The sequence below is a fragment of the Macaca thibetana genome, chromosome 14, assembly GCF_024542745.1.
Source record: "Macaca thibetana thibetana isolate TM-01 chromosome 14, ASM2454274v1, whole genome shotgun sequence".
Classification (NCBI taxonomy): Eukaryota; Metazoa; Chordata; class Mammalia; order Primates; family Cercopithecidae; genus Macaca; species Macaca thibetana.
This window is the reverse complement of record NC_065591.1, coordinates 53,183,694-53,211,205: the sequence shown is the minus strand read 5'-3', so window position 1 is coordinate 53,211,205 and position 27,512 is coordinate 53,183,694. Positions and strand designations below refer to the sequence as shown.

Below are 27,512 nucleotides of genomic sequence, written 5' to 3'. Positions count from 1 at the left end.
GTGGTGGAGCTGGGACCGTACCCTTCCCCTGGTCTTGCTGGTCCCTGGGCAGCTGCCTGCGGCCCCCCAGGGTCAAGGGGTCTCTGAAAGACGGTGGCTGCAGTGTGGCAGTCTACTTTTCTGTCTGAGGGGACTTGGCTCCTGATTTTCTTCTCTTTGCTTGGCTTATCTGACTCGCAGGTTTTGGGGCCTTTTGGGTAATGATTGGGTCTGAGCACCACATTTACCCCATCCCCCTGCTGAGTAAAGTTGTGAATGCCCCAGGGCTGGGGGGCAGGAGACCAGAGTACAGTCTGGAATCTTAGATCTATTTGCTAAGTGGCCTCAGATAGACCCTTCCATTCTCTGGGATTCATGTACGCATCTGTGCAATGAGAGGCTCAGGAACTTCGGAAGGCCTTGCACCCCGCAGTGGATGTAATAGTCCTGTGGCCCACCCAGGACTAAAAGGCTTTTGGTTTTTAATCTTTTTTTTCCCCGAATTTTTTTATTGTGTTAAAATATACATGACATAAAAATTACCACCTTAACCTTGTTTTTTTTTTCTTTGAGACGGTGTTTTACTCTTGTTGCTCAGGCTGGAGTGCAATGGCGTGATCTCAGCTCACCGCAACCTCTGCCTCCCAGGTTCAAGTGATTCTCCTGCCTCAGCCTCCCAACTAGCTGGGATTACAGGCATGCGCCACCACCCTGGCTAATTTTGTATTTTTAGTAGAGATGTGATTTCTTCATGTTGGTCAGGCTGGTCTTGAACTCCCGACCTCAGGTAATCCGCCCATCTCGGCCTCCCAAAGTGCAGGGATTGCAGGCATGAGCCACCATGCCCAGCCAGCCTTAACCATTTTTTAAGGATATAGTTTAGTGGTATTAAATACATCCTTTGTGTGCAACCCTCACCATCCTCCCACTCCAGAACTCTTAGTTGTTGTCAAACTGGAACTCTGTACCCATTAAACAACAGCAACCACTGTTCTACTGCCTGTCTCTACGATTTTGACTACTCTAGGTACCACATGTAAGTGGAATCCTACAGCATTTGTGATTTTGTGGCCACAGGGTTTTATTTATTTTATTTTCTCCATCTCCAGAATCCCTGTGGTCTGCTCCTGTCTGGTTTTGCTTCTCCTGGATCGTGGGGTGCTATTTGCATGTGGGTGAGGAGCCCTCTCCCCATCCATCCTGCTTGTGTTTTCCTCCTGGGTGCTAACTGGCCTCTACCTTTGTCTCTGTCTCCTCTGCCTCTGCTCTTGGTTAGCTGACGGTAGGGAAAGTGTCCAGCGGAATAGGGGCTGCAGCTGAAGTCCTGGTCAATCTGTACATGAATGATCACAGACCTAAGGCCCAGGCCACCTCTCCAGACCTGGTAAGGACATGCACCCCCAGCCTTCACCCACAGACACTGGCTCTGGTATCCCAAGGCGGGCACATGGGATGCAGAGAGGATGCTCTAGCCCTTCCGAGGCTCCTCTTCTCTTGGGCCAAGAGGGGGCTGAGAATGAGCTGGATCAGGGCAGAAGTTAGAGGGAACCTACATTTCCTTAAAGACAGACCTCACTCAGGTCCCCTGTGGTCTTTTTGAAAATAGAGATCTTCCTGCTGTCTGTAGCTCTGGAGAACGGCCTGGTAGAAAGGCCCAGGTGAGGCCGTGAGCATAATTGAATGGTCTCACTTTCAATGTTTAGTGTCCAACCTGAACAGACTCTTTGCATTGGATTGAGAAAAAAGTCATGGGGAAAATATCCCTTTGATTAGAATTCTCCCTTTCTCTAAACTAGGCTGCTCGCTGCCATCACCAGGAATTTTAGTTGACCACTCTTTCTGTTTCCTTTTGGCACATTGCCCTGGAATTGCCCAGGGGTACTGCTGCCCAAGCCCGTGCCCTCCCAATTCACAATTAGGACTATAACTGACCAGATTTGATGCCACAAGCTTTCCTCACCCGACCTGTGCCACTGCAGGGGAACAGGACACCTAAAACATCCTCAGCAGGCCAGTTTCAGGACCTCTGTCCAGAACCAGGTGACACTTAATCCCAAGGACAGATCCTGGAAGGAATATCGTGGGGAGGACACGTTTGAGTAAAGCCCACTCTGTCAGACCAGGATCACTCCCACCCCAAAAACCAGAGCAGCCAACCTCGGGGGGGCCCACCTTGTTGTCTCCGGCCTGCCTGGGAGTACGGTTAACAGCAGCCCCTGCAGGGTTGGGGTCTGGGTTAAGGACGTATCTTCCTACCCCTCCCTCTTTGCTGCAGTGGCAGGAGCAGGAAACAGAAGCCCACGAGGTCCCCAGCATTCAGTGTGGAATTTCTGAAGCCTCAGCCTGGCATTTGAAAGCTTGGGATAAGCCCTAATACACCACTCCTCTCTCCCGATCCCCAGGAATCTATGCGAAAGTCATTTCCCCTTAACCTGGGAGGCAGCGACACGTGTTACTTCTGTAAGAAGCGTGTGTACGTGATGGAGCGGCTGAGCGCCGAGGGCCACTTCTTCCACCGGGAGTGTTTCCGCTGCAGCGTCTGTGCCACCACCTTGCGCCTGGCTGCCTACACCTTTGACTGCGATGAAGGTAACCCCAGGGACCAGGGCAGCACTGGGCTCTGGCCTTGGCCTCAGATGTGACCTTGACTCGGGTTCCTGTCCCTCTGGCGGCTCTAGGACACCTAACACACCCCCAAAAGGAAGTACGATGTCATCAGGAAAGCTGTTCAGGGAGACTGGGAGCTCCTGCTAGAAGGGGAGGCTGCCTGTGGTCCCAGGGAAGGGGTAGCATTAGCACTGTGGTGTGGCATACCAGGTCCTGGTGGGCACCTGCTGTGTGCCCAGGGCTCTACGTACCTCTTCTTATGTAGCCTCACCACCCTCCATTGTCCCTGTATGGCCAAGAAAATCCAACCCAATACCCTCTGTTGCATGCTCAGCACCACACCTGGCATGAAGTAAGTTTCACCATATGATGCAATGTTAATATTATTTACATAGTATGTGTCTTAAAAATAGCCATCAAAATGACATTCCCTCTGATAAGTGGCCTAACAAAGACATTGATGGAGGAATCGTGCTCATTGGAACGAATGATTATTTTCTAATTTTCAGCGCTTGACATTTGCTCTGTCATCTATAACAAGAAGCAGTATAGCATGGCGCTCAATACACGCCCTCAAACTAAACTACTACCTCCTAGCCATAGAACCTTGGGCCTGTTACTTAAACAGTTTCCTCATCTGTAAAATGAGGTTAATGGTAGTACTTCGCTCTCAGGGTGGTTGTGAGGACTGACGAGTTAATGCACGTGAAGCTCGTAGCATTGTGCCTGGCACACAGTCATTCCTATGTAAGTGTCCCTGTTACAATTTTTACTATTGCTACTGTTACCAGCATAGCAGTGAGCAAGGAAGGCTTTTCTGGAAGGTGCACAGTGGTCCTGGGCAGTGGCCAGTTTCCCGATGTGTGCCCCGTCTGGGTCTTTTCCTCACCATCACTGCTGCCATTTGCTCACAGCCTTTCCCACCCACCAGGTATTCCACAAAGAAAGATTCAGGGTGTTCATACTCAAAGCTGTCCATTTTGCTGCCTGGCAACTGGTCTTATGAAGAAACTTGGCCTCAGTTTGCTTTGAGGATTTTTTTTTAATGTTTTCCTATTTACTATAAAGGATGCAGAGGAGCAGCCAGATGGAAAAGAGGCATGGGGTGTGGTATGGGAGTAGGGTCTCAGAGGTCCCATGCCCTCTCCGGGTGCCGGCATGCCGTCCTACGGGAGCCTCCATGGTTTGAAGTCTTAGCCACATCCCCGGGAGAGCCCCCATTGCTGGAGCTTGTCTCTGAGGCACCTCCTACCTCATCTCAGTGCCACTTCTTTAAGGAAGGTGATGGAAGCCATTTCCCAAGTTTGAGCCACCCTGGGCTATTTCCATCGTTGCTATTTTCTGACTTGGACAGTGGTGTGCACTTGGCTTTTGTCTACTGTGGCTCTAGTTTACAGGAGAAAAATTTTTCTGTATGTGTGTGCCTCTTTTTACAGGCAAATTTTACTGCAAGCCTCACTTCATTCACTGTAAAACCAATAGCAAACAACGGAAGAGACGGGCAGAGTTGAAGCAACAAAGAGAGGTATGTTTGTCTCAAACATGCTGGTGAAACAGGGAGGGCCTCTTGATAAGGGTTTCCAGTGATCCTCAAAGTTAGGCCAGCTTTTCTGGCCCTAGAGGGATTGAGATGACTCACAGATAAAGAAGAAAACCTCTGCTTACTGGTGTGGAGGGTTCTTTTGCTTCAGTCTGTTCCACAGCCTCTGGGGCGTGTCCCATTCCAGATGAGCTCCCAGGACGGTAGCCATGATGGCTTCTCATAAGAAGCCTGGAAGAGCTTGCCCATGTGGCAGGGATGGGATGATATTCTTAGCCACACAAAAGCCACGTGGCCCTCCGTACCTGGAACCCACCTGGCCACAAGGTGCTGTTTGCAAGAATGCCTGGTATAGGACCGACCCTTCTACATTTTCTAAGTCCTCTCCCAGGTTCTCGAAGTCAACCAAGTGACCAGCCCACTGAATTTATAGATGGTTTCTGGAAGCATCTCTTCTGGCATCTCTTAGCAAATATCTTCTCTCGAGCTTGATTAATCATCTACCACTAGCAACAACTCATAACTTAAAACTTTTTTCTAATTACCCAAATATATAGGTTCAGTGTAAAAACATGGGAATGAGAGAATATAAAGAAGCAAAGTTAAATCACCTGTAACTACTCTACCCTGAGAAAACCGCAGTTCACATTTTGTAACATCCCTTTCCAGACTTTTTTCTATGGGAATGTATTTTAACCAAAGTGGAATCCTACGCCTACAGTTTTATATTCTTCCTTTTCTTCACTAACTGTATATCAAGAATAATTTCCCATGACATTAAAAATCCTGTTGGAGCATAATTTTTAATGCCTTTGGAAGATTCTAGTCTATAAATGGTCATTTACTTCACTACTTCTGCACTACTGGATCTTTATGTCATTTGAATTTTTTATCTTACCAATGTTTTTATAGTGTACATCCTGGTATGCATATTGTTATCCATATTTCAAATTATTTACTTGATATTTATCATTAGGAGTCAGATTCCCGATCAAAAGGCATGCGTATTTTTGAAGGCCCGTGACTCTTATGGTCAGTTGGCCGCCTAGAAAAGTGCCCGTGTTCAGCACCGGCTTCAGCATGAGTTGGGGGGCTGAGATTATTGTGGGGGCTGGTTGCAGGGTCTGTCAAGTTCGGTTTGTATTGGCTCCCTGCTTGCTTTGTTGAAGTAGTCCTCTGGAAGACTTGCAGACTAATGCCCTCATTTCGATCTCTTTCTCAGGAGGAGGCGACATGGCAAGAGCAGGAAGCCCCTCTGCGAGACACTCCCACTGAAAGTTCTTGCGCAGTGGCCGCCATTGGCACCCTGGAAGGCAGCCCCCCAGGTATCTCCACCTCCTTCTTTAGGAAGGCGCTGGGCTGGCCCCTCAGGCTGCCGAGGGACCTGTGTAACTGGATGCAGGGACTCCTGCAAGCCGTTGGCCTCCATATCAGGGACAATGCTTACAACTACTGCTACATGTATGAGCTCCTGAGCCTGGGGCTGCCACTTCTCTGGGTGTTCTCTGAGGTCCTGGCAGCCATGTACAGGGAATCTGAGGGCTCCCTCGAGAGCATCTGCAACTGGGTGCTCAGGTGCTTCCCAGTCAAGCTCCGCTGACATGCCTGGCCACCCCAAAGTGCCTTCACATTTTCCAGGGAGGCTTCAGATGGCAGTGCATTTGCAGTTTGCTCAGGCTCTGGCCAGGAAGCCTAGCATTCTCTAAGCAATTAGCTCAAAGCCAAAGAGTTTCACATGGGCCACCTCTGCCTGGCCTTATCTGGGTGAACATCTACTCACTAGGGCCAGGGACGATATGAAGGGCCAGGGACGATATGAAGGATCTTTTCTGTAGCTTTGTACTTATATATATGTACACCAAAGTGAGCCATACTTCTGGGTTTACATTTCAATTTTTTAAATTTTAATAAGCCTAGAGAAAGCATTTTTTTCTATGAGTGTCAATTTTTCTTAACATGGGTTTGAAGCTTATAACCAGTTTTATAAACCCCTTGAACATTGCAGTGAGTTGTCAGAGCCACTGCCTGCAAAGTGGATGATTTAAGATTTTACACATATGGAAGTGAGTGTGCCATCTCCTGACCAGTGCCTTTTGGCTTAGGTACCCAGATGCCACTTGTCAGCAGCAGGATACTTTTTACAACACGAAAGCATAATTATTTTAGAAGAAAAGAGTAGAAGGGCAGAATAGAATTCAACTTACAAAAGCAGGGAGTAGTGTGTGTTTGGTTGTTATCTGTCCCCTTGCGGGGAGGACTGTTTTGCTCCCTTGTTTTGATGTTAAATAGTAGCTTAAAGGCTTTCCCCCCCATACCAACTCACAGCCAAATGACGAAGAACCATGGGGTTTCAATAGATTCTACAAACATGCATTTTCCCTTTCCACTAAGGGGCAGTGCAGTGAAAGCCCACTGGCATTTGACCATGGAGCTGATGCAGTGCTGAAGATGAGCTCTTTCAGCTGATGGCATTTTAGCCCCTGTGGCTCCCAGCAGATCCCCCAGCCCAGGCTACAGGCTGAGCCAAGGCCTTGCAGGGTCCATATTGGTCAGGCCGAGTGGAGTGGAAGACTTCACCCACTCATGTGGTGTCCTTTGAGACTGAGGGGGTTTGTTAACACATCAGGCTATTGCTGGGAAGCATGACCTGCCCAGTGAGCGTTGCCTGTGGACATCCTGACGGCTTAGCTGCTCCGCTGCGATGCATATGTGATCAAAACAGAAACCGTTTTCACAATGCCCTGGGAAAGGAATGGGTCTGACCTCCAGGGGAAGCTCTACTGTATCTTGACTGGCAGGGAAGGCTGGGAGTAGAAGCTGTTTTTGGACTGATCCAAAGGAAATATGCCTTAGTAAGGGTTAAAATGAGCATGCAGGCCCACCTACATTCTTCACTCTGGGTATCTAGAAGAGTCCTCAGCTCTCCCTGCTCCACGCTGCCTAGACATACACAGCTGCAGGGTCTGGCTGAACAATCAAGGGGCTGCCAGAGAAAGGCCATCTACAGGGCTCACTGTATCTGGAGTTGCTGGGCCCAAGATAGCTCTGTGCAGTTATCACTGGAGATGCCTCTGGATTAACTAAGAGGTGTGCCTGGGTGTGGGTGAGGAGCCAGAACCTTTGAGAGCTTTGAGATGACAGTTTCTGTGGGGCGGGAAGAAAGGAGGAGGTGCATTTCTACAAACACTTCCCTGAAATCCTTGGGAAAAACAGAGGCATAGCCATGGCCAACTCTGTGGGAACTGGCGCCTCTGTCCTTATTGGCACTGTTCTCAGTCTGATGACTTGCATTGTGTTTTCTCCAATTTTTGCTGGGATTTTAGTGTTCAGCATGGGGGGAGGAACCCTTGATTCCTTTTGTTTGAGTACAAAAAGTAAATTCTCGAGGTCATGATGTGAATGACCATGTTATTGTGATTATCTTCAGCTCAGGATAGGCTGAGATGCTTTGTGGAGTGTTCCATGAAGCCAGAGTCAGAATCTCTAAGACTGTCATGTACAGCCATAAGGAGACTGGTTTGAATCACTGTGGTGAGACAGGGTGTGCCTGTCAGAAATCTGAGATGTTTGTATGCTCTGAGATGTTGAACCTTTCTGGTGGGCAGCACCAACACCCAGGGGTGGACCCCAGAGGGTGAATGCCTCTAGGCCTCCACAACATGTTCAAGAATGAATAGGAGACACTAGAGTAAACTGCGGGCCGAGAGGATATCAGGGAGCAAGATGCAAATTGTGTGCATCCTCTCTTGTAAACAAGTAGCTGGTCACAACCAGAAAGGTTCATCTCGTCTAAGCAAACAGTGACTCTTTCAGAGGAAGTTTCCCTCTTTCAATAGTTGCCTTATTTTCAACTCCAGTGCCTTCTCGTGATGTTAATCATTTCCTTTTTTCCCCCACACTAAGTTCTCTTTTCCATCTTTCTCTCTCTCTCCAATCTTACACCATGGCCATCAGTTCATTTCAGCCTTCCAGTGCTACACCCACTTCTTGGCTGACACCCACTTCTGCTCTAAGGTGACTGGTTTTCTTGCCAATTTTCAAAGAGTGGTACTAACCCCCAACCCGCTTTCTGCACCCCGTCCTCCCGGCCAGCGGTACTGGTTGTGCTAACTGTGAGTGTCTTGCATGCTGATGGACTCATATGGTGGCATGGTTGGCTAACAGCATGAGGGAGTGTCCAGCTTGAGACCCATGTCTGTGTTCATTTCCCGTGGAGCCAGCAGCCTGGTCTACCCCCAAGTGCATGCCCCGCCTCTCCTCTCTCCCTTGGGCCTGCCTGTGTGCATGCTTCTCCAGTTGCACCTGCGAAGCCACCTACTTTCTTGGGAGGGTCGACCTTGATCATGAGACAGTACCATGAGGGGGCCTCTGTCACCTTTGAAAAGAACACCTATCGAGCAGCCTCAAAAAGCTCATACATATCAGCCCCTTGTTAAACTGGCTTTAATGTAAAGATTGTTAATGTCATTGATCAAAACCATAGGTGATTCTTTGGAGGGATTTAAAAAGCATAATTACTCTCAGGCCTCATCCCAAGCTTGACCCATGCTCTGTAGGTTGAACACGTAATCACAAGTATTCTAGCAAATCCTGCCTTGGTTGCAGCCTGCACTGTAGATGCAAGGGTTTTGCTGTGGTTCTTCTTATGTCCCTTGGCTCATAAAGCCCCAGATGATGCCAGAGCTTCAATTAGAGCCATCATCATCCCAGGCAGGGATATCTTTGAGAAATGACTCAGTTCAGCCCCAGGCCCCTGTGACTCTGCTTAAAGCACACATTTCTGCTGCCTCTTGTACCTGGCGCAGCAGGATAATCACCAGTGTGCTCTTAATGAGAAACAACACACCAAGCACAGTGGAGCTGTCCTGGGCAACCCTCGCCGGTCTCAGGCTGTGGGGGCGTCTGTCCTGCATGTGGCCCAGACCACCCTGACCCCTGGGCCTGCCTGCCTGGCCCTGCATGCTGCACACTCGCTGCACTTGTGCAGATCCTGGCCAGTACGAAGTCGTTGCTCTTGTCTTATCTTCTCTTACAGAGTCTCCCTCCCTTTATAGAATGTCAACCAAAGAGTGCCCTCCTCCCCTCTCAGCCTCCTCTTTAGCTAGCCTCCCCATCTCATCACAACGCATGTCTGTGACCTTTGGTAATCATTTACAGTGCCACACGGAACCCTGTATTTTGCACACAGCAAAACAAACAATGTTTAGCTTTATTTATGGTATTTGATGCTGTAAATGGAAATAAATATTGTTCTTTATAAAGCTCATTGTTTCCTCTCTTCTTTGCCGTGGAAGCTTCTAAAACCTCACACACAGGGATTGGTGTAGGGGGTTCATTTTCCCTAAACTGCTGGCGGGACTTGCACTTGAGGTGACACAGGACTCTCGGGCTGCGCTGGGCGCTCTGAAAGGAAATATTACCCAGGGGTAATATTTGGAAACTGTCATCAATGCTCCTGGGCCAGGCTTTGGGGTCTCTTTCTTGAACACTCACTGTACTTTGCTGTTCTAGATGCTGGGCATAGTGGGTGAGGGTCAGTGTCCCCTCAGCGATTAGAAACAGACTGTATTGACAGCTATCTACACCCATTTCCACCGCACACCCAAGCGTGGCTCTACAGGAGAGCTTTCCCTATGAACCTTACACTAATTTAGGCTCCTATTTAGCAAAGGTTGGTCTTGAACACTTCATGCTGGTCCACAGCTGAGTGGCGAGTGGAAGGTAAGGAGGAAGGACTGGGCATCAGTCTCAGGATGGCAATGAAGTTGGCAGTGTGCTCATCAGATGGACAGCCACTGCCATCCTAAGAGACCTCTCCTGTCCCAAAGGCTCAGGGCATTCAGTGCCTATGGTGGGAGGCCCTGCCCTAGTGCCACCCTAAGTAGAACACTCATGGCAGGCCCTGGGCAACTCCAGGCTGTGTTTAAGGGAAAGATTTGGAGCCTCACTTGGCTAGCCTGGGCAGTGCCAAAGTCATCTGGTCCTCAGCCTCCCCTGGGTGAGATGCCTGCCATTTCCTGGCTGGGTGTAGCTGGGCTTCTGACACTGGTATGAAAAATCACCTGTGGACTTTATGAGGTCCCTGGCACCTCCAGATGGGTGTGCCTGAGGCTCTGGTCTCTGATGCCTGGATCTACCTTCAGAGCTGCCTCAGGTCATGACGAAGGGTTCTGTACTCTTACCCGGGTGACGTATTCCCACTTCCATTCAAGGAGGGATGTTAGGGACTGTAAGTCAGGTGCTGGGCTGTGCAAGTGACTCATTCCTTTATGCATTCATTTATTCCGCAAATGTTTGTCCTAGGCCTATTCTAAGCCCTAGATAAAGCAGCGAACCATGCAAAGTCCCCACACCTCCCTGCACCTTAGAGATGTGGCTCCGTATTGCTGTACTGGATGAGATCTGTTCTATTTTACTGCATGTGCTTATTTGTTTGTTCAACTAGGTGGTATTTCCTGAGCATCTACAATGCGCTAGGAATACAGCAGGGAGTAAAGTAGACAAAAATCCTCACTTTGTTGTCAAAGCGTGACACCCCAAGAGGTGCTTCACCAACAAAGGGGTCCATAGGCACGACATTCGAGGGATATTTTATACCGATCTTGCCAGTCCTCCCCAGCCCTGGAGACTCACAAGATTCATTTGCCTGTCAAGTCTCTGGGGCATCCTCATAGAGAAGTTTAATCAACTTTGTGAAAGTCAGCTGTCTCATACTTATTTGAACATTTTGTTTTGGTTTTGGTTTGGTTTTTTTGAATATTGCATTCTACATACATAGTTTTAGTAGACTAGTCTTTAATTCAGAGATATTGGATTAAAGACTTAAAATTTCAGAGGTAAAACCATAGAATTAAATATTAAATGAAATTAAATATTGAATAGATAATGGGGTGACAACTTTCTAAGCATAAACCCTCTAAAAGGAAGAAGAACACATAGGAAAAACATGGCACAAATCTGATTATATACATTTTTGAAACTTAGTGTAGAATAATAAAATACTAAATAGACCATTAGACTAGGGAAAAAAATAAACTAAATGTAATAACAAAGAAGTTCATTGCATGGTATTTTCAAAATTCATTTAAAACAGATGTTCCTGGGCACCCCTCGCAGTGTAAATGATCAGTTAATATTTGTTGATTAAAGAGTCAATGATAAATAGGCAAAGGCTATGAATAGGCGGTTTACACTTAAGCAAATTTTAAAAGTAAACACTAAAAAGAAAAAGCAAGTATTTACAAAAGTATTCCTACTTGGTTTTTAAAGGAAGTAAATTAATTATGGTGTACATGGGCCAGGTGCGGTAGCTCACACCTGTAATCCCAGCACTTTGGGAGGCTGAGGCGGGCAGATCACTTGAGGTCAGGAGTTCAAGACCAGCCTGACCAACATGACAAAACCCTGTCTCTACTAAAAAAAAAATTAGCTGGGCATGGTGGCACATGCCTTTAATTCCAACTACTTGGGAGGCTGAGGCACGAGAATCGCTTAAACCCAGGAGGCAGAGGTTGCAGTGAGCTGAGATCATGCCACTGCACTCCAGCTTGGATGACAGAGTGAGACTCCGTCTCAAAAAGAAAATAAAAATTATGGTGCATCTACTGAATTAGTAAAGAAAAAAGTAAAACTCACTGTAAGAAAAAAATATGAACTTCATCCCAAGTATTGAGTAAAAAGTAAACTGGGAGAATCTTTTCCTGGGAAGCATTGTGGCAACCCTGATTGAGATCCAGAAAAGGGCTCTGACTTCTCGGCCTAATAAGTCTACTGCAGGGAATTTATCCTGAGGAAATAATCCAGCAGAAGAAATAAATCTCTGTGAAACTTGAATGTGTAAGTCGGTCAAGCCGAGTGGGTGGGCTGTTCCCCTTTATTTCTGTAAATGCATTCATTTTTACAACTTAAGGGAAAAAAAAGGCTTAAGTAAGTAAAAGAAGTTACTAAATCTTTTACTGCCCCCCACCCCCCAGCCAGCTGTTATATAGGGAACATTTTCTGTGTGCCAGGTACTGGGCCAAGAACTTTATGTGCAGAACTTCATTAGCTCTTCACCTCCTTGTGTCAGCCTTGAGGTCAGTACTGATGTTAAAGAAGCTCCTGATACTGAGGAGGCAGAGGCGAGTCTAGAGCCACGTCTTCCACTGTGAAGGGACTGAGTCCCACAGCCCAGGCTAGGAGTCAGGTGCCTGCTCTAAGAGGAACCTCGGTGCATGATGAGGGTCTGGGCTCCACCAAAGCCCAGGCTTTGCTTCCAGCACTTGGTATGGACTCAGTGGCATTGCGCAGGTCCCTTCTGTGAACTGGGGCTAAGGATGCCCCTAGCATAGGGTTTTCCAAGGTGTTTGGCTCTCAGGACAGCAAGATCTCTTTGTCATGCTCTAAATAGCACTTTCCTGATTTTGCACAGCACAGAGAGCCCAGAGGAAAACTTTTTGGGCATTCTCGATTAACTGGGGCTCAGAACTCCTGACAGGATACCTTCAGGTTGGGAGCTAGACAGCGGTCCCAATTCACACTGGTGGTACCATGTTTTTCTCCAGGTTTCTGATTCCCCAGCCTTCTTAAAGGCAACAGCCATCTCCCTTCGGACACCCAGGCCTCAGCTCTGGAGCTCCCTTTCCCTGCCACCACCTGCCAGCAGACTTTGGTTTTGCCTTAGTGAGTGCAAAGAGGGGGCACAGGCTCTCACTTTGTGCCCAGCTGCCTGCTTAACGTCCACACCTGATGTCTATTGCGCATGTCCAGCCCAAATGTCCACTCCAACTGCTGATTTCCCCAAAACAGGCTCCATCCTTAGCCTTCCCCATTTCTGGAGACTGTAATTCCCCTTTTCTTGTTGCTTGGCCCAAAGGCCCTGGAGTCATTCTTGACTCTTCTTTCTCTTGACCTCACACCAAATCCATCAGCAAATTTGAGGAACATCCAGAACCTATCCATTCCTCACCACCTCTACACTAACCGACCTCCGCCCGCTGTCATCCAAGTTATTGCAGCCGCCCCTCTGAGGGCCCCTGCTTCTCCCTTCACCCCTCAACATCCTCAACAAAACAGCTGAATTATCCTTTTATTTATTTTTATTTATTTGTTTGTTTTGAAACAGTGTCTTACTCTGTCATCCAGGCTGGAGTGATCTTGGCTCACTGCAACCTTCACCTCCTGGATTCAAGTGATTCTCATGCCTCAGCCACCCGAGTAGCTGAGATGACAGGCACCTGCCACCACACCCAGCTAACTTTTGTATTTTTAGTAGAGACGGGGTTTTGCCATGTTGGCCAGGCTGTTTTCGAACTCCTGACCTCAAGTGATCCTCCCACCTCAGCTTCCCAAAGTGCTGGGATTACAGGTGTGAGCCACTGTGCCTGGCCTGGATGATCCTTTTAGAATGTATGTTTCACTGCTGCTCAAAACTCCAGCAGCTCTCCAGCTCACTGCGTGCAAATGCCAAAGGCATGATGGATTCGAAGGGCTCTGTGGGGTCTGGCCCCTACTCTGACCTCCTGACTTCTACTTTCCCTTACACACTCTGACCCAGCCACATTCTCTCTTAGAGCGTTTGTGCTGTCTGTTTCCTCTGCCAAGAATGCGCTTCCCTGGCATTCATATGGCTGAGTCTGTCCTTTATTCAAATTTGTCCATGTGTCCTCCAATACCCACAGTGAGGTCTATTTTTAGTCCTGAGACCTGCACTCCCCAGTGATCCCTGCTCCCCCTTACCCTACTAGACAGTTTTTCCACTGCACACATTTATTGCCTTCAACATATTGTGTAATTCACTCCTTTATTATGTGTATTGCTTATTTATGTTTTCCAACCTTGCTGGAATGCAAGCTCCATGAGGGCAGGGGTCTTGGTTGCCTTTGAATGCTTTGTATAACCCCGACAGAACAGTACTTAGCACATAGTGGGTCCTCAAAAAATGTTTTTAGGATATATGCCCTCTGGCCTGGACCTCAGACTACAGAGCATGCAACCATCTCAGGCTGGGGAAGATCTGGCTGGCATCCAGTGTGGTTCAGGAGGGAGACCGGGAGGAAGAGAAATCTGACATTGTGTGTCCTGGCTGCCACTGCAGACTCCTGATTGTGAGAAGGGAGTTTTGATTTTGCTTCTGTGTTGCCTTCTGAGGGGCATCATCTTCATGTACAACTCTTGAGAGAGCTGGGTCTGCACAGAACCAGGTGGGCCTTGGACGCCTCCTCTCAGGGACAAGCCAAGATTGGCAGCAGAGAGCTGTTCCAGCAGCATCCCCTTTGGGGCATCAAGGCCCAGGCCACCGGCCTCAAACACATCCTCTGTCCCCTGTTCACTGTGCCTTGCTCTGGGGTCTTGACACAGGAATCCAGGTGGCAGATGTGAGACAAGGGACGGGGTGGGGAACACTCCGCCCACCATAACCTGGGCTGGAGGGTGCGGCCCCCATGACAAGGCATGTGGGTGACTCAGCATGGCTTTGATCCCCTGAGTCCAGTTATCCTCAAGTGCCTGTAACTGAGACCAAGAGAGGCTGCCTGCCCGCCCTCAGATAAACAGGCCAACTCTTCCATTTGTAGGAGCCTAGAAGTGCCAGATCAGATTTTCTCTTTTCCCACCCCAACTCACACCAGGCCCTGGCTGTGACTCCCTTGGGGACATGTGGCAGCAGGATGGGGATTGTTTACTCAGTGCTGGGGTCTTGCTGCTGCTCTGGCCGGGATCTGAACAGGAGGGAAGGACGGTGGGCCCCAGGCTACTTTCATTCCTGCTTTATGGGGTTGCTGCTGGGCTGCCTTCACAGAAACTTAGAGTTCTTCCTGCCCACCTCATTCAGAGGAACGTGGGTATAGGTCCTGGCTGTGCCCAAAGCTCGAGGCTCACAGCCGGCCAGACACAATGCCTGTAGTGGTGGAAGAAGAGGGAAGAAAAGAGGCAGGGTCCAAGAAGAAGACTCCAGACCTGCTGCCATTAGCAAAGAAATTCAGCTTCCCTGACACTCTGGAGGCTGCAGAGCTGTTGGGATGATACAACGTGTGCCCCTATCCCTCACCTCAAAGGAGGAGTCCTGGTGTCCAGAGGGAGCCATGTGCTGAGGGCTGGTGCCAGATTGCCGGCCATCTGTGGCAGAATTTCCCTGTGTCTGGCCCAGCGTCCAGGATGAGGGCTTCACGGGAGGAGCAGCTCAGCTCTGCTGAGGGCCGTGGGGAAGGGGCTGAGGCTTGGCACTACCTGTCAAAGGTTGCATCTTCCTTCAGGTTTACATTTTAATGTATTGTTCCCTGCATGAAGGCTACTGCTAGGGCCAGCCAGGGCCCCTTGAATGATGCTATCCACCCTGGCTTGTGGGCAGTGGAGCGTGTGTCCGCGTGTATCTGCACACCTACACACACAGGCCAGGCCTACTTGTGGAAGGAGTACAGCAAGGCAGGGCAGCCATGCCCCAGGGCAGAGGGGCCAGAGGCCCAGGATTGCCCATCAATTTGTTCACCCCCTGAAGATCCGTAGATGCCCATTCCCATGACTGCACCCTGAGGAGTCACTCTCAGAAGCCCCCATGAGGGCAGCCAGCCCATCTTGGCACCTGTGCCTTTTCTCTAAAGGGCCACACACTAAAAAGGACCTTGGCTCTGGCACCGACAAGTCCCCTTCCCAGAGCATTTGTGACATACCCTGGCAGTGGACAGAAGGACTGCCTGCCACAAGCATCTTCCTAGGACCCTCCTTCATCCCTCTGGGGGCTTGTAGTGTCCCCACTTACAAGAGGGCAAAGAGGCCGCTCTGCTCAGAATCCCGGGTATGTGCCTGTGTGTGCTCAGATGCCTTCCCCGCCCTTCTCTGGCTGGGCACTGTATTGAAAAGGCGTATCCCTTGCAAGCTACATCTTCTAGCTCCCTTGCAACTGGTTTACTGTTAGTTTTGACCGCTGGACGCGCTGGTGTGGGGCTGGAGGGCAGGATCCAAGGGGAGGCCAGGGTGTCCCTCCCAGCTCCCTGCCTTGCAGCAGCATTGTGGCCTCTGGGCTCCGGTGACACCAGCTCTTCTCCTTGTCCCTCTGCTGCTGAGGGACAGTGGCCTGCTGCTGCTCCTGTCTGGGTTGCCTCATCATCCCTGTTAGGCTTTCAGCTCTTCCAGCACTGTTGCAGTTCATTTCCTGTCTGGACGCTTCTGTTGAACTCCCTGGCTTGGCCCTGTCTTCCTGACTGGATCCTGATCCTCTTAGTTTTGCTGCTTTCTTTCTCAACTTTTTTCTGCAGAGAGAACAGTGGACAGGGGCCAGAGATGGCTCTGGCCATTAGGAGCTATGTGACCTTAGACAAGTGTTATAACTCCTCCAAGACTTGGTTTCCTTTCCTGCAAAGTGGGGTTAATAGCAGCACACAAGAGGCCTGCTGTGTTGTCATCTCCCTGGGTTCTGGGAGTGAGTGGAAGAGTCTCAGACTCGAGTGGAAAGCAGCAGCAATTTCACCAGCAGAACCAGGGAGCCCCGCGCCTCTCCATAACCCTGCGGCAGGGGCCTGGCCAGGAAAGGGCCTTGGGACCTGGCTGCTGGGAGCCGTGTGTGAGGACAGACATTTCCCCAGACCCTGCCTGGCTCTGCCTTTCCCAGGCTTGTGGGTAGGCCTTGGACCCGGAACTTAGGATTTTTGGAGTCTTATCTTTTGTTAGGGAGCAGGTATCTGGCCAGAGCTGAGATGAGGCTGAGGTGCTCAGTTCTGGGCAAAGCTGCTTCGTGCCACAGGCTGGCAACAGCTGCCCTGCGGGGTGCTGGATCCTTCTCCTCACCCATGACTCCTATGTACCTCCTCTCCTGTTACCTCCAACCCCCATTAGAGTCCTTGATTCTCCAAATGAGCAAAGATGACTTCAGGCAGTCTTAAAGAGCAGCCGGCCTCGGGGAGGCAGCAAGAGGTCTGGTGGTATGAGCACGAAGCACAGGTGAGCACACCTGGCTCTTCACCTGGGGCTGGCCACAAGTGCAGCTGCTCTGTGCCCAGCAGCTGGAGGCCCAGCTGCGGTGACACCCAGCGCTGTGTGCTCACTGGCTGGCCTGGTGGGCATTCACTCTTCTCCACTCATCCAGTGAGGATGCTAATACCATTCTCTTAGGGCTGTTGGGATGCTAGGGTGGATGAAGGCATATGGGCACTCGATGAGTCAGTGTTACTGTCATTAGTATTATGTCCAGTATTTGTACTAGTACTACTAGTATTACTACTGTTATACACACACAGATGGAGCTGTCTGGGAATGAAAAGAGATATCTGGAAGTAGCCACTTGACTGTAGGAATTTCTTCCTGGAGGTGGCACTGAACCCCATAAAACCCAGCAGTAGCCATGGCCTGAGTCTTAAACAGCAGAAGCGGGGGAGGAGCCTGGCCTCCTTTGGGGCTTTTTGCCTCCGCACATTGGCAAAAGGGGGCCCAGAAGAAGTACCAGCTTCTTTTTTACCGAGTCTCTACCTCAACACCTCTCCCCCTGCCCTGATGTCTGGGTTCACTGTGAGAGACACTGGCCCTAGCCCTATGCTCTGAGAGGCCATCTGTCAGCTGCGCCCTCCACCTTCCTCAAGCCCAGGGAGCCAGGCTGAGCCCTGGTCTGTTCCATCCCTTCATGGAAGGAGGGAAGAGAAAAGCAGGATGCTGGATGTTCCTCACAGGTTTGGTCTGGACTCTGAGGTGTGGTGGCTGTGGGTCTGGTACCTCTACAGCCTGGCATAGCTGAGCTTACCTCAGCCACCTGCAGCCACCTCATCCCACTAGGCCACTCTGGACTCCACCACTCTCTCCCCTCATCCCCAAGCCCAATCATAGCAGTGCCTTTAACCCAAAGCTGCTGTTGCATGGAAGTCAGATCTCCCTCCCCTTCTGCCTCTTCCATGCCTCACTCTTACTTGCTTTATCTTATCACGTAGATATTTGTGAACATGCCTTATTTCCCTTGTGAGACAGAAAGAGATCCTTGAAGGCAGGGACTGGTGGCAGGTTCATTCCCAAACCCCTAGCACAGGCCTGGATCTGAGGAGGACACAGCATCTATTGGATATACAAGCATCTGGGCACACAGCTCACAGGCACACAAGAAGCAAGGCATGGAGCTGGGTCTTTGCCACAGTCATTCTATGTAACAAGCCTCCCCAGTCTCAGTGGCATATGGCACCTATTTTCTTGCTCAGGAGTCTGTGGGTTGACTGGGTAGCTCTGCTTCAGGCTGTAGGTCTAACGGGTGAGGGAGGCCCCAAAGGATTGACAGGGTTGACTCCAGGCTATAGCTTGGCCCCAGGTCTGTTCCATGTGCCCTCCATCAGGGACCCCCACTGAAGGGGCAGTGGCCACCTGGGACAAGTTCTTTTCATAGAAACCTAGCAGGAGCATGAGTGACAGCCAACCAGCAAGCCCACTTAAAGCCTCTGCTCACGTCCCATCCACGGGTTGCCACAGGTCAAAGCAAGCCTTGCCACCAAGCCTCACGTCCATCCATGGGGCAGGGCTATACACCCCACCAACTCCAGCAGGAAGGACTGCAAAGTCACAGCATAGAGTGCAACTCTATTATAGGGAGGGAGTAAAGAACTGGGGGCGCTTTCCAGCAAAACTCCCAGCACAAAGGTCCCGTGAAACACTGTCCATTCGTGGTTCTGTTGTGCTCACAGACACGCAGACTGGGCCCCGTCCTCTGACAGAATATATGACCGTGTGCTGGTGTCTTAACCTCTCTATGCTTGAGTTTTCTCAGCAGGAAAATGGGGGTAATAACAATGCTTTTCTGAGAGGATCAGGTGAGATTTAATAGACTTAATACATGTCAAATGCTCAAACAATTCTTGGTATATATTGAGCACCCAATAAAAGTAAGCTGCTACTGCTTTTATTATGACTAATGCTGCCACCACCACCATTGCCATGTCATTATTATTATTTAGTGAAGCATCCGATTATATTCCTCAAATACCTTCCATCCCCAGTTACACTAATTTAGAAGTGTAGACACGTGCACACAGCGAGCATCCATGCACACCAGGGGGGCTACAAACTAGCAACCCACTTGCTCAGTCTGCTGCAGACATGTTTTATTTTGATCTGTCTATTTTAAGATGAGGATTTCACATAAAAATCAAAATTTCTTGAGTCGTCTTCATAGGTGGTAAATACAGTTAGGGAAGAGATTATATCTCCCAGAGAGAACACATGGGTAAAAAGATGAGAGGGCTCAGGTGGATGCATGGAGAACCCAGTTGTTTAAGAGTTGGCTGGAATACTGGATGGCTGAGATGGCCAGCCAGAGGGACAGGGAGAGAAGGTGTCCCCAGGAGCAGGGACGGGGCAGGTTCAAGGACCGCAGGAGGACCCCCAAAGTCCTGTGAATTGGACTTAGCAACAAGGAGGTCACTGTGGACTGTGCTGGGGGCAGTCTGGGAGTGGTGGAGGCACAGACAGGATGATAGGAATAGGGGGTTCATAAAGAAGAGGAGAGAGAGAGAGAAGAGTGTAGCCAACCCTTCCAGGAAGCTTGGCTGGGAAGGAAGAAGAAAGAGTAGGCTGGGGGCTTGGGGTGAGGACTGGGATTAAAATTAGTTTTCTTAAGACAGGAGACTCAGCATATTTAAATACAGACAGGAAAGACTCAGTAGACAAATGAGAACACAAGAATGACACTGTGGAGAGGGAGGAGGGAAGTGAGAGGGAGCCAGGTTCAGGTGAAGGCTCCACCTTAGGGAGGAAAAATGATACCTCTTCTCTGGGCACTGTCCCTGGAGATGAGGTCACCCAGCTAGTTAGTGGCCAAGACAGAGCTGGGCACATTCGCTCATGAACTCATTCAGCAGACACTCACTGAACACCTACAGTTCACCAGGTACCACCCTAGCAACAAATGAAACAGACAAAAATTACTGCTTACATTCTAGTCATAGAAGAAAGAGACAATAAACAAAATGAAAAAGGAAATTGTATAGTTTATTGGAGGGTGAGACACGCTATGACTAAAAATCAAGGGGAGTGGACAGCACTGAGGGCATGGGCTGCCATTTTAAATAGGATGGTTGGCCGGGCGCGGTGGCTCAAGCCTGTAATCCCAGCACTTTGGGAGGCCGAGACGGGTGGATCACGACGTCAGGAGTTCGAGACCATCCCGGCTAACACGGTGAAACCCCGTCTCTACTAAAAAATACAAAAAACTAGCCGGGTGAGGTGGTGGGCGCCTGTAGTCCCAGCTACTCGGGAGGCTGAGGCAGGAGAATGGCGTAAAAACCCGGGAGGCGGAGCTTGCAATGAGCTGAGATCCGGCCACTGCACTCCAGCCTGGGCGACACAGCAAGACTCTGTCTCAAAAAAAAAAAAAAAAAATAGGATGGTCAGGGCAGGTGACGTTCCACCAAGGACTTGAAAGCCAGTGAGTGAGGCCTGCATGGAAATGTCTGGGGATTAACACCTTCCAGGCAGAAACAAGAGCAGTGCAAGGGGTCTGAGAAGGGCATGTGCCCAGAGTGTGGAGGAGCATCACAGAGGTGCCATGGTGAGGGCAGGGCAAGCCTGGGGCCAGTGCTAGGAGACAAGGTCATGGTACGCACTGGGGACTACGTTATGTTGGACTTTGCAGGCCTCGGTAGAGCCTTCAGCTTTCACTCTGAGTGAATGAGGGGCCATTGGGGGATTTTAAGCAGAGGAGTGGCATGATCTCACTCAGGTTTTAATGGAGTCACCCTGGCTGCTGTGTTGAGAATAGACTGTGGGGGTGGGGCACAGCAAGAGGGCAGGGACAGAGGCCAGGCAGAGGCAGTTTCTATGATCCAAGCAAAAGACAATGGTGGCCAGACCAGGGGTGGGAAGCAGAGAGGTGGTGAGAGGAGTCTGGATTCCTGACGTGTTTTGAAGGCAGACCCATCAGGATTTGCCGATGCCTTGAATGAAGAATGAAAGGACAAGAGCAGTCAAACATGCTGGCGAGGCGTTGGCTGAAGCAACAGGAAGCTGAAGTTGCCATTTACTGAGAGGGGGAAGGCTGTAGGCAAGACAATGACATTGGGTTGGGGGAGAAGATGAAGAACTCCGTTCGGACTTGTTGAGTTTGACGTGTCTATTAGACACCCAGATTGAGATGCAAGTGAGCAGTGGTCTATATAAGTCTAGAATCGGGAATGTCCAGGCTGGAGATAGAAATCTGGAGGTCATTGTTGTCTAGGGTTATTTAAAGCCATGAGACCAGATGAGGGCATCAAGAGCATGAGTGTAGACAGAGAAGAAAAGAGGTTCAGAGACTGAGTCCCGGGATCTTTCAGTGTTACGAGATCAAGGGAAGAAGGTGGAGCCAGCAGAAGAAATAAAGGAGATTGCCAGTGAAGTAGGGGCTGGGGTTTGGGCAGGCCTTGCCATCCTAGAAGCAGAGAAAGCTGTTTCTAGGACGGAGTGACCAGCTGGGTCAAATGCTGCTGGTGTGTCAAATAGTCAAATAAGATGAGAACTGAGATGTTACCACTGGATTTAGCAACATGTTGGATGTTGCTGTCTTGACAGCAGCAGTTCAGGGACTGGTTAGCCCAGAATGGCCCCTCTGAACGTTTCAGAACCTTCCCTGTGGACTAAATGGGATAATCTGTGCATTCGCGCCCTACATGTGGGAGATGTGCCCTAAATGCCTGGGCATCTGGCAGGCTCGGGGCTGAGGGTTCCAGCAGTGGCACAGAGGACAAGAAGGTCAGCTTTGGAGTGTCTGAGTAGACCCCGGGCCTAGAGGGGTCCTGAGCCCCTGGAGTAGTCCTGCTGGGTCATTCATTTGCACCATCTCTCTAGACCCTGCTCTCCTCTCAGCAGATGAGCCCACCTCCCCCAAGAGGCCGAAGAGCATCTCTGAGCCACAACACAGTGATGTGGAAGGGGACGCCACCTCTCCCTTGCCCTCCGAGTGGACCTCGGTGAGGATCAGCCCTGGGGAGGATGCAGCTGGACAGGATGTGCTGGCTGTGCGTGTCCTGGTCACCAGCGAGGACAGCAGGTATGCTCAGGCTGCTGCCGGATGGGGACAGAAGCAGGGTTGGAGGAAGGGAATTGCATTTGGGATTGGGTCTTCTCTCTACTTGCTTGCAGTGTGGCCTCTCTGTGCTTCCATTTCCTCATCTGTAAAATGGTGACAATCATGGTACCCATCTCAGAGGGAGTTGTAAGATTCACAGAATTCATCTGTAGTAAGTGTATAGAACAGTGCCCACACATCATAAGCACTGTAAGTGTTAGCAATTGTTATTTTCTCGGGGAGGGAAAGGGCCTGGCCCCATGCTCTTCTCAGGAGGCACTGTCATGCTGACTGTAGTGAGGGGTGCAGAATGGGTGTCACCTGTCCCCAGGGCCTGCCCACTGCAAGATGGTGATGCATGGGGCTGGGCAGGCTAGGATACAGATTGGGGAACATGAGGAGTGAAGCCCTGGTGCCTTAGGTGACTGTTTCTCAGAGTGCTGTCCTCATCACCTGCATCAGAATCACCTAGAGTGGTTATTAGCCATGCAGACTCCAGGACTCCTCCAGATTCACTGAATTCACTCAAGAGGTAAGTCAACAACAGGTATTGGTTGCTTATTATTTACTAGACTCTGAGGAAATAGCAGTGGCCAACACAAGACAAGGTCCTTGCTTTCCCATGGCTTTCGTCACATTGGGAGCCAGTTAGGAAGCAAGTAAGTAGTTAAACAATAAAAGCATCACATATGTGCCAGGTCAAGAAAAAAAATAGACACATATGCTAGAGAGTGGCTGGTCAGCTGCCTTAGATTAGGTGGCCAGGAAAAGGCCTCTGTAGCAGTTATTGATGCCCACAATAATGCTGAGTGACAAACCAACCACCATCCATTACACCATGATTGTGTAAAAAAGTAGACCAGAGTAAGCCAAGCCTGACCAAGTAAGCCAGGTGCAGCTGGGCAGTTCTGGTCTTGGTGGGCTCACCTGTGTGTTTGGGCCAGTAGGGTTCTGCTCTGGAGTCTGAGCGTCAGCTGGGGTGACAGAGGGCTATTGGGCCATGGGTCTTTCATCCTCCAACCGGCAGCCCAGCCTTGTTTCTGTGGCCTTAAGAGAAAGAGGGGAACCATCCAAGATCTCCCGAGCCCTAGGCTTGACACTGCACAGTGCTTTTCCAGTTCCATCTGATTGGCTACAGCATGTCACAAGGCCTGAACAGATTCAACAAGTGGAAAATAGGCTTCTTTCTTTAGGGGAAGAGCTGCAAAGCCCCCATTGCAAAGGGGCATAGATCTAAGGGGAATGATTGCAACCATCTTTGCAGACAAATTTCCACAGCCTCCCTGAGGAGGTGACATTTAAGCTGAGAACTGGTTGACAAGAAGGGACAGCCAAGGGAGAAGGGGAATGCAGGAAGTGACAACAGCTAGTGACAGGCCCCTGGGTGAGAGTGAGCGTGTCTCAGAGGTAAGAGAAGGTCGGTGTGGCAAGTACACCCTGAGTGGGAGAAGAATAAGAGATTACACCAGGAAGGCAGGCAGGAGCAAGGCTTATAAGACAAGGTAAGGAGTTTAAATTGTGTTCCAGGTATCCAGTCATGCATCACTTAATTAGCCGAGATATGTTCTAAGAAACGTGTTATCAGGTGATTCTGTCATTGTGTGACCATCATAGAGGGCATTTATACAAACCTAGATGGGCGAGCTCACTCCACACCTGGGCTATACGGTATAACCTATTGCTCCCAGACTGCAAACCTGTACACTGTGTTACTGTACTGAATGCTATCAGCAACTGTAACACAATGGTAAATATTTGTGAATCTAAACATATATAAACATAGAAAAGGTACAGTAAAAATACAGTATACAATATTAAAAATGGCTCACCTATATAGGGCACTTACTATAAATGGAGCTCACAGGACTGGAAGTTGCTCTGGGTGAGTGAGTGGGTAAGTGGTGAGTGAGTGTGAAGGCCTAGGACATCGCTGTACACTACTGTAGACTTTATCACACTGTGCACTTAGGCTACCCTACATTTATCTGAAAAATATTTTTCTTTCTTCAATAATAAATTGGCTTACTGTAACTTTGTTACTTTCTAAACTTTTTAACTCTATTGTAGTAACACAGCTTAAAACACACACACATTGAATAGCTGGAAAAATATTTTCTTTCTTTATACCCTTATTCTATAAGCTTTTTTATTCCTTACTTCTTAACTGACTGGCAGCACTGTAGGTTTTTAACCAGCATCACCGCAAACACGTGAGTGATACCTTTCCCTACAATGTTAACAAGGGCTGCGACGACGTAAATAGTTGATAGGAATTTTTCCGCTCCATTATAATTTTATGGGACCACCATCGTTATGGGTTATGTTGCTGACTAAAACATCATTATGAAAGGCCTGACTGTAATTCAAAGATGTTTTCAGTAGAGGAGTGACATCTCATTTACAGTTTTCACAGGTCAGCAGGCCTTGCCTTGGGGAATGGATGAGGCAGGGGTGTGTGAGGATGAAGGCAGGAAGAGTAGGTGGGAGCCTGCAGCTCGGGGTCAGGATGGGAGCAGTGGAGATGGATTTGCTAATGGACTGAATGAGAGGGAAAGAGAATTTCAGGGTCACTCCCAGAATTTTTCTAGAGTGACTGAATGGCTGGTATGGTCATTTCTAAAGTTATCTTGAGGTGGGGAAGATTTCAGAGAAGGTGCAGGTTAGTGGAGAAAGTCAAGAGTTCTGTTTTGGACATATTGGGGTTTGAGATGCTGGTGTCTGTGTGGACGTCAGGTAAGCGGTCGAATATGTAAGTGTGAAGTTCTGGGAAGCACGGCTGGAGATGGTGATTTTAGAGGCTATTAAAGCCCAGGGCTCTGATGAGTTGCTTCCAGAGTAAGAATATCTTCCTGTAGACAAAGAAGAGCTGGGCTCAGAAGAGAGCTCTGGGGCATTTGAACATTCAGTAGGCGAGTGGAGAAGGAGCTAGCAAAACCCACTGGGAACCAGGAGATGGCGGGTGGTGGAAGCCAAGAGAAGAAAGTGTCTCAAGAGGGAGGGTTTTGTTCTCTGCATCAGAGGCTGCTGGAGAGCCCAGTAGGATATATATAGAGAAATGACCTTTGGACTTTCCAACAGGAGGCTCATTGTTAACTTGGACAAAGTGGCCTCAGTGGAGTAAAGGGGTAGGTGTGGGGGGAACATGAGGGGAAAGCAGGGACTGCAGTTGTAGACTACTGGCTCTTCAAGTCTTGACCATGCAGACTCTGGAATGGGGCTTGGGAACATAGGCTTGAGCATCCCACAGGTGATTCATTCTGATCCCCAGAGAAGGGAAATGACCTGTCCTGGATCACACAGCCTTCAGAGTCTTCTAAGCCTCAACGTAGGCAGGCCTGTTTCCATAATAACAGGCATAAACCTAACTCCAACTAGCTTCGGTAACAAAGGCAAACGCATTGGCTCATGTGACTGGGAAGTCCAAGGGTGGTCCTCATTCAGGCAAGGCTGGAGCCAGAGTCTCAAATAACCACTCTCCCTTCCTGCCTCTCTGCTGCTTTTACAGCCATTGGCAGAGAGGCTGTCTCCACACATGGAACTCGGCTACTGAGGGTCTCAGACCATATCCATAAATTCATGTCCTCAGGTCAGGATCTCAAGGCAGGCCCCCAACTGCTACTCCCACATCACATACTTCCCTCTGGGAACAGTTGGTGAACAGGACTGGGGCACCGTGACCGGCCAGGCTTGGGCACTCTGATGGCTAAGGGGTCTGCCATAGACACAGGTAGATGAGTGGCAGTGGCCTTGTGGAAGGAACCCTGCTGGATTTCCATGTACAGAGAGTGTGTGCATATATAGAGTTTCACTAACACGTCACTGCTTGACCCGTTTTGTACTTTCCCATCCTGGAACATTGTGCTTGGACTGCCCCTCTCTCTAGGACACCCTGCCTCCACTTCTTTGCCACTTGAATTCCTACCAGTTATTAAAGGCCCATGTTAAATACTACTCACCCCTCACCCCCACCCAGGTAGAATTTTCCATTCCCTCATCCATTCCATGGGGAAGAGAGCAGTATTTAAATGCCTGAAGTTTTGGGACCAAGTCCCTAATTATGAGCTTATCTGACCAGACAGACCTTGGGAGTCATGCTCTGGGACAGGTGCAAGTGAGCAGAGCAGGTGTTATTCAAACAGCTCCTCATGCATTGCTGGGCCCCTTCTGCTCTGAGCCAAGCCTGTATTGTTCTGCTCTGACTGCCATAACAAAGCACCACAGATTGGGCGGCTTAAACAACAGAAATGTATTTTCTCACTGATTGGGAGCCTGGAAGTCTGAGATCAAGGTGTGGGCAGCTTTGGTTCCTACTGGAGGATTGGAGGGAAGGATCTGTTCCAGGCCTCCCTCTTTAACCTGTAGATGGCGTCTTTTCCTGTCTGCATAGTGCTTTCCTTCTGTGCATGTGTGTGTCCACATTTCCTTTTCTTAGAAAGATGTCAGGTGTATGGGACAAGGGCCCAGCGTAATAGCCACGTTTTACCTTAATGACCTCCTTAAAGGCCTTATCTCTAGATGCAGTCACATCTGAAGGTACTTGGGGTTAGGACTTCAGCATATGAGTTTTCAGGAACACAATTCAACCCACAACAAAGTCTGCAGCTGGGCTCTGGGCACCCAGGACTAAGCCCAGGCCCTCCAAGTGCGCTGGAGGAGTGCTGGGCAGGACACAGTGTGGGTGTGTTGGGGCGTGGGTTCCGGGGCCCCGACTCGCCCACCCACTCCTTCCTCCTTCCAGCTCTGACACAGAGTCTGACTATGGTGGCGGCGAGGCCTCCCACACAGAGCCCTGTGAAGAGAAACCCCGGCGGCCAGAATCCCCGTGTCTACTGCACACCTCCCTGAGGGAGGCCCTGAGCAGGGCGGTCTCTCCACAGTGCCCTGAGGAGCCCAAAACTGTGCATGGTAAGCAGAGAGCCCACCGGGCTTGATTCTGGGACGCAGGGAGGGAACAGAGACCCCCACAGCTGAATTTCCCTCATGGAGGACCAGGTGACAGGAGGCCTCGCCCTTAGGCTCCAAGGCAGTGGGACTAGGACCTCTGGGGAGTGGGACGCAAGTGGCAGTGAGGGGACTGGACCCAGGCCTGGTTTCCCTCTCCATGAGAAGCTTTGGAATCCCAGTGGGGAAGATGTCACGGGGCCTGGCCGGCTGTGGTTGGTCACAGGCCGGCAGGGATCAGGGGCCCGCAGGTCCCTTTTGCCTGGAGTGATTTCTCTCCTGCCTCCTGTGTGGTCACCTCCTTAGGGGCCGCTCTGGCATCCCATAGTCCCTGAGGGAAGGGAGCTGGGCCGGGCTGCAGTTGAACAACATGCGACCCTGGACGGCATCTTCTCCCTGGGACCACCTGCACAGCACTGGGGCCATTAGCGGTGTTTGGAGCTTGTGGGTTGCACCCAAACT

The 27,512-nt window shown here is 49.8% G+C and overlaps 1 protein-coding gene across 16 annotated transcripts in view; it reads left to right on the top strand.

The window, feature by feature from the left end:
* The window catches only part of MICAL2 (microtubule associated monooxygenase, calponin and LIM domain containing 2), a 251,221-nt gene that overhangs the window by 143,355 nt on the left and 80,354 nt on the right, over positions 1 to 27,512 (top strand). For 6 of the 16 annotated variants that reach the window (XR_007719270.1, XR_007719267.1, XR_007719272.1 and 3 more), the window contains 6 exons: positions 1,256 to 1,363; positions 2,382 to 2,568; positions 4,023 to 4,111; positions 5,349 to 5,451; positions 8,081 to 8,238; positions 9,162 to 9,387. Coding sequence is in view for 10 of the 16 variants with exons in the window: in XM_050757393.1 (XP_050613350.1) it covers positions 1,256 to 1,363; positions 2,382 to 2,568; positions 4,023 to 4,111; positions 5,349 to 5,451; positions 21,911 to 22,091; positions 26,848 to 27,014 (835 nt within the window). In the remaining 6 variants the exon portion in view is untranslated. Of the gene's footprint in view, positions 1 to 1,255; positions 1,364 to 2,381; positions 2,569 to 4,022; positions 4,112 to 5,348; positions 9,388 to 21,910; positions 22,092 to 26,847; positions 27,015 to 27,512 lie in introns of those variants that run through there. The other 10 variants (XM_050757387.1, XM_050757384.1, XM_050757389.1 and 7 more) reach the window with 5 other exon arrangements.